The sequence below is a fragment of the Myotis davidii genome, unplaced genomic scaffold (genome assembly GCF_000327345.1).
Source record: "Myotis davidii unplaced genomic scaffold, ASM32734v1 scaffold67, whole genome shotgun sequence".
NCBI lineage: Eukaryota > Metazoa > Chordata > Mammalia > Chiroptera > Vespertilionidae > Myotis > Myotis davidii.
Window position 1 is genome coordinate 233,430 of NW_006298521.1, and position 6,736 is coordinate 240,165.

Here is a 6,736-nt window from a genome sequence, read left to right on the forward strand (position 1 = left end):
AGGGCCCGGCGCCGCCGCTGGAAGTGCGAGCAGGTGACATTCTGCGGCGCGGACGAGCAGCTGTGCCACCTGTGGCTGCAGGCGCTGCGGGAGCAGCTGGACAAGCTGAGTACGTACGGCCTGCGCGTGTGTTTTGTTGTTATTGTTACTTTTGTTCATCTTCTCCTGGGGACATCTTTTCCCGTTGACATCAGAGAGTGGAAGGGAGGGAGCGAGGGGCAGAGAAAGACATGGGTGGGCTGCCTCCTGCATGCATCCTGACCCGGCCAGGGCTCGAACCTGCCACCCAGGTAATGCAGCCTTTGTATTTAGAGAAAGACCGAGGGGTTGTGGTACCTGCCTGCATACACGTGTGTGTACACATGTGTGAGATCATGTATAGGTGTGCATGCGGAGGTGTGCCTACACGTGAGCGGCATGTGCACGTGTGAGTGTTTGCCTGAGTGTGTGCGTGCCTGCGTGTGTGCGTGCCTGAGTGTGTGCGTGCCTGAGTGTGTGCGTGCGTGCGTGTGTGCGTGCCTGCATGCGTGCTGCCGTGACCTCTGCTTCCCTCCTCCTCTCTCAGCCCCTGTAGCCGAGCGGGGGGTGAGGCATCGCTGTGGCTTTTACACGTTTTCTAGTTGGAGGAGCAGCTGAGGGTGTGCCCGCAGCACCGGCTCTGCCTGCGGGTTTGGCGCCGTGGTGGGGACGTGCATCCCCGCTCTGGTGTGAGCTGGAGGTCATCCTGGTGTGAGCTGGAGGTCATCCTGGTGTGACCTGGAGGTCACCCTGGTGTGAGCTGGAGGTCGCCCTGGTGTGAGCTGGAGGTCATCCTGGTGTGAGCTGGAGGTCACCCTGGCGGCCATGGGCCTCTGTGGTGTGATGCGTGTTCCTTCATCCACGTGACGGTGACGGTCACTGAGGCAGCTCCCGTGTGGCTCTCACACGCATCCCAGCGCGTCTTTGGCTGAGCACGTGCGCACTTCCCTTGGGCGCCTGCCTGGACTGGGATTGCCAGGCCGGATGGGGTGCGTGTGTCCGGCCTCAGTGGGCACGGCCCACCTGTCCCACAGTGGGGGTCCCGGAAGCTCCCTTCAGGGAGCCGCTGAGTTCTGGCTGCCCCATCTCGCCCGCGCCCCGAACATTTCAGCCTTTCTGGTGGGTGTAGTTTGCATTCCCTGACGCTGGCGAAGGAGGAACACGCCTCTGGGGGGGCCACCCCGAAGCCCGCTGTGAGGTGTCTGTTCAGGTTCGGGTCCATCTTTCTGTGGGGCCGTCTTTCTCACTGACGTGCGGGCGTCCCGTCCGTGCTGTGGGTCGGGAGCTTTTCCTGGACTTGGACGCACAGGTACCTTCTCCCATCGAGGGCTTGCATTTCACTGCCTTCACTCCGTTCTTTTTAAAAATATATATTTTTATTGATTTCAGATAAGAAGGGAGAGGGAGGGACAGAGAGAAATATCAAAGATGGGAGAGAATCATTGATCAGCTGCCTCCTGCATGCCCCCCAACTGGGGATCGAGCCCGCAAACCAGGGCCTGTGCCCTTGACTAGAATCAAACCCGGGACCCTTCAGTCCGCAGGCCGACGCTCTATCCACTGGGCTACACCGGCCAGGGCTTCTCTCCGTTCTCTGGATGGTGAACAGTCTTAACCGTGACCTGGTCCCATTGACCTTTTCTCAGCCTCTGTGGCTGGGCTGTGTCCTCTCAGGGCGTCTGCGCCGAGGCCATGGGGGCCGCCTCGTCTCTAAGCGTGAGACCCATGACCCCCGGACCGACCGCCCACGTGGTGCGAGGTTCCGTCCTTGGGGTGTAGACACCGGCCTGACACCCCTCCGCCGTCTGCGGGAAAGACTGTCCTCCGGCTCAGTGCTGTGGCCGTCGTGTGTAGCTCGTGTGTAGCTCGTGTGTAGCTCGTGTGTAGACGTTGAATGGAGTTTTGCGTTTCGCCTCCCGCCCACGGCTTTGCCGAACTCACTCGTTAAGGGGCAGTTTGATGACGTCCCGTCGCGGTGCAGACTCAGTTCTGTCTCCCGCCTCCGGCCTCGTGCCTTTTCTCGCTTCTCCTCCGCGTGGGCCTCGTGGGCTGTCACTGTCCTCTCCACACGGACGGGACGCCCCCAGCGCCGACCTGACCTGTCAGCACCGTGCCCCAGGCTCCACGCGGACCCCCAACCCCCGCGCCTCCGTTCGTGCAGCGCGGAGCTTGGGTTGCTCGCTCGTTACGTGCACCCTGACCCCACGCACCCTGACCCATGCACCCTGACCCACGCACCCTGACCCCATGCGCCCTGACCCACGCACCCTGACCCACGCACCCTGACCCACGCACCCCCCCCCACGCCCTGACCCCAGGAGCCCTGACCCACGCACCCTGACCCCACGCTCTGCCTTGCAGCCTGCAGACCGAAGCGCCTGCTGGTGTTCATCAACCCGTTCGGCGGGAAGGGCCAGGGCCTGCGGATCTACGAGCGGAAGGTGGCGCCGCTGTTCGCGCTGGCCGCCATCTCCACTGAGGTCATCGGTAAGGCGGGAGCTGTGCGGCCGGGAGGCGGGGACCCGTTCGGACGTGGGCACTGGGGACTGCAGACGGAGATTTTTAAAAAATGGATGTCAGAGAGGAAGGGAGAGGGAGAGAGAGAGACACCAATGAGGAGAAGAATCATGGATCGGCTGCACCTGCACGCCCCACCCTGGGGATCCAGCCTGCAACCTGGGCCTGTGCCCCGACCGGGAATCGAACCCGGGACCCTTCAGCCACAGACCGATGCTCTAGCCACCGAGCCACACCGGCCCGGCTCCTGTGAGACCTTAAACAAAATGGAATGTGGGTCGTCGTTCTCCCCCCACAAATCAGAAGGAGAAGAAGACGATAAAGAGCGTAGCGTTTCTAGCCAAGCCCTGCAATGCCCGCTCTCAGGAAGTGACTCTATGACAGTGACGGCGAACCTTCTGAGCTCGGCGCGTCAGCATTTGAAAAACCCTAACTTCACTCTGGTGCCGTGTCACATAGAGAAATTTTTTGATATTTGCAACCAGAGTAAAACAAAGACTTATATTTTTGATATTTATTTTATACATTTAAATGCCATTTAACAAAGAAAAATCAACCAAAAAAATGAGTTTGCGTGTCACCTCTGACACGCGTGCCAGAGGTTCACCATCATTGCTCTATGAAGATAAACGGATGAAGACCACGGACAGAAATTCTTGCAAGAAAGCGATGACGTTTTAGAAATAACATTACCAATAAGCGACGTTGTGGGAAGCGAGTGCCATGCCACGTTGGTGACCCCGAGCTCCCTGAGCCCGCTCTGGGAGCCAGCGGCCCGTGAAAACCTGTCCATGGGCCCCTGGCGAGGGGCCACTGCGGTCCCGGCCTCAACCGGGAGGGTTTGCCCGGAGCTCCTGTTCCCGGGTCCCTCCGAGGAAGACGGTGCCCGTTGCACGTTTTCTAGCAGCAAAACGTGGAAAACACTCGATGTCCCCACGCGGGAAGCAGGAAGTCAGACCCGGTGACTCGGCAGGACGGGCATGTGGTCCTCACACGTGGGCGTGGCACACGGTGCCTAACGGGGAGCGCGAGGGTCTGATGCGGTGGGGGGATGCAGGCCTTGCCCACAGCACAATCTCACGGGCTGTGGTCCTCACGCGGGGCATCTGGGCTCTGGGCTGCTGCTGTGTTCCTGCATCTTGGCTTTTCTAAGACTTTCAGAGTAACTTGGATAATAAGGAAGAACTAACTATAAAGGAGGAGAGTGGATTCTTTCCCAACATCCGGTGTCCGTTGGCAATTACACGCCCGAGAGTGGTGCCTCCCGGGGCCGTTTCCCCCGAGGGCGGTGCTCCGTGGCGGGCGGTCTCCTCGGAGAGAGACGGGGTGCCGTGGGAGCAGGGTGGCTGGCGGGGGCCTCCTGGGGACCACGTCCTCGTTCTGACAGGACGGGCCCCTGCCTGTGGCTGTGGGGGGTCCACAGGTCTGACGTGCGTTTCTCCGCAGTCACGGAGCGAGCCAACCACGCCAAGGAGGCCTTGTATGAGATGAGCGTGGACGGCTACGACGGGTGAGTGCGCCGCTCGCTTCCTGTGGGCCGTGAGGGGCGTGTGCGTCCCCCGGCTGCCTGGGTTTGGTTCGCACCCGTTCCGCACGCTTTTCCCGGCTGAAAGTGAGCGTGCTTCTCATGGAAAGTGAGCAGAGGGCCCTGCAGAGCCCGCGTCTGTGACCCGGGGAGACCACCGGCTAGATGTGCGCTTCCCTTGTGTCTTACCACCTACATGGGCTTGTGTGAACACACGTTACAGGCATGACCACACTGCCTATATGATGTGAACACATGTTACAGGCATGACCACACTGCCTACATGGTGTGAATGCATGTTAAAGGCATGACCACACTGCCTACATGCTGTGAATGCATGTTACAGGCATGACCACACTGCCTACATGCTGTGAATGCATGTTACAGGCATGATCACACTGCCTACATAATGTGAATGTGTGTTATAGGCATGATCACACTGCCTACATAATGTGAATGGGTGTTACAGGCATGATCATACTGCCTACATCAGGGGTCCTCAAACTTTTTAAATAGGTGCCAGTTCACTGTCCCTCAGACCGTTGGAGGGCCGGACTGTAGTTTAAAAAAAAAACTATGAACAAATTCCTATGCACACAGCGGCAGCAAAAACACACGGTGGGCCAGATAAATGTTTTCGGCAGCCGCATGTGGCCCGCGGGCCGTAGTTTGAGGACCCCTGGCCCACATGGTGTGAATGCGTGTCACAGGCATGAGCACACTGCCCACATGGTGTGAATGTGTGTCACAGGCATGAGCACACTGCCCACATGGTGTGAATGTGTGTCACAGGCATGAGCACACTGCCCACATGGTGTGAATGTGTGTCACAGGCATGAGCACACTGCCCACATGGTGTGAATGTGTGTCACAGGCATGAGCACACTGCCCACATGGTGTGAATGTGTGTCACAGGCATGAGCACACTGCCCACATGGTGTGAATGTGTGTCACAGGCATGAGCACACTGCCCACATGGTGTGAATGTGTGTCACAGGCATGAGCACACTGCCCACATGGTGTGAATGTGTGTCACAGGCATGAGCACACTGCCCACATGGTGTGAATGTGTGTCACAGGCATGAGCACACTGCCCACATGGTGTGAATGTGTGTCACAGGCATGAGCACACTGCCCACATGGTGTGAATGTGTGTCACAGGCATGAGCACACTGCCCACATGGTGTGAATGTGTGTCACAGGCATGAGCACACTGCCCACATGGTGTGAATGTGTGTCACAGGCATGAGCACACTGCCCACATGGTGTGAATGTGTGTCACAGGCATGAGCACACTGCCCACATGGTGTGAATGTGTGTCACAGGCATGAGCACACTGCCCACATGGTGTGAATGTGTGTCACAGGCATGAGCACACTGCCCACATGGTGTGAATGTGTGTCACAGGCATGAGCACACTGCCCACATGGTGTGAATGCGTGTCACAGGCATGAGCACACTGGCCACATGCTGTGAACGCGTGTCACAGGCATGAACACACTGCCCACATGGTGTGAATGCATGTCACAGGCATGAGCACACTGCCCACATGGTGTGAATGCGTGTCACAGGCATGAGCACACTGCCCACATGGTGTGAATGCGTGTCACAGGCATGAACACACTGCCCACATGGTGTGAATGCGTGTCACAGGCATGAGCACACTGCCCACATGGCCTGTGTGAGCGTGGCGGGCCCCCTGGTTGTCCCAGGAGTCGGGCCTGTGCTGCTCAGGGACAGGCTGCCCCCGCAGGACACCAGGGGGAGCCCTGGAGAGAGGGGGTGGGGGGCGGCCGTGCAGGGCCCTCCCGGGCAGGACGGCATGTTCAGTGAGGTCCTGCACGGGCTGATCGGCAGGACGCAGAGGATGGCCGGCGTGGACCAGAACGAGCCCCGGGCGGCGCTGGTGCCCTGCCCGCTGCGCATTGGCATCATCCCCGCAGGTAGGACCCGGCCGCCCTCCTGCGCCCAGTGCCCACGCCCCGCGCCACTCAGCGCCTGTGACAGAGCGGCTAACTCCCCAGCAGAGTCTTTTCAGAACACAGGGCCTGGCCGGGAGCTCAGGTGGTTAGAGCGCCTTCCCGATACACCAGGTGAGGGTGCGATCACCTGTCCGGGCGCAGGTGGGAACCGTGAGAGCAGGAAGCGCGGAACAGCAGACTCACGTTCCCCTCCCCCTCCCGGCCCCCCTCCTCTCACATCAGTGAGACCAGCCCTCCCAGTGGCTCAGTGGATAGAGCGTTGGCCCGACTGAAGGGCCCCAGTTAGGTTCCGGTAGAAGGCATGTACCTCGGTTGCAGGCTCGTTCCCCTGCCCTGGGTGGGCCCTGGGCGGGAGGCGACCGATCGGCGTGTCTCTCTCACGTCAGTGTCTCTCCCCTCCCTTCCACTCTCTCTAGAAATCTTTGGGGACAATATCCTCGGGTGAAGATTAACAAAAAAAAGTGGATTTTTAAATGTGGGGTTTTTTTCTTCAGCAAAATACCCCTGAACCTATCAGAAACTCAGTTTACCTGCCTTGCTCCCTGTGAAGGACTCGATGTGGGGGGAGGGGTGTGTGTGTCCCCGTCCAGGGCGGCCCGGCGAGCCCTCTGCGTCGTCTCTGGAACCCACCGCCTGTGGCCCCGCTTTCGGCCGGTAGCTGGCAGCTGCTCCTGAGTGAGCTGGGACTGGGGGG

At 59.6% G+C, this 6,736-nt stretch overlaps 1 protein-coding gene across 1 annotated transcript in view; it reads left to right on the plus strand.

Annotated features, from left to right (window-relative positions):
* Positions 1 to 6,736, plus strand: part of CERK (ceramide kinase) — a 21,573-nt gene that overhangs the window by 8,464 nt on the left and 6,373 nt on the right. Inside the window, exons 5-10 of the mRNA XM_015570731.1 lie at positions 3 to 109; positions 2,380 to 2,505; positions 3,982 to 4,046; positions 4,081 to 4,091; positions 5,749 to 5,755; positions 5,877 to 6,003. Of these exons, the coding sequence (XP_015426217.1) occupies positions 3 to 109; positions 2,380 to 2,505; positions 3,982 to 4,046; positions 4,081 to 4,091; positions 5,749 to 5,755; positions 5,877 to 6,003 (443 nt within the window). The remainder of the gene's footprint in view (positions 1 to 2; positions 110 to 2,379; positions 2,506 to 3,981; positions 4,047 to 4,080; positions 4,092 to 5,748; positions 5,756 to 5,876; positions 6,004 to 6,736) is intronic.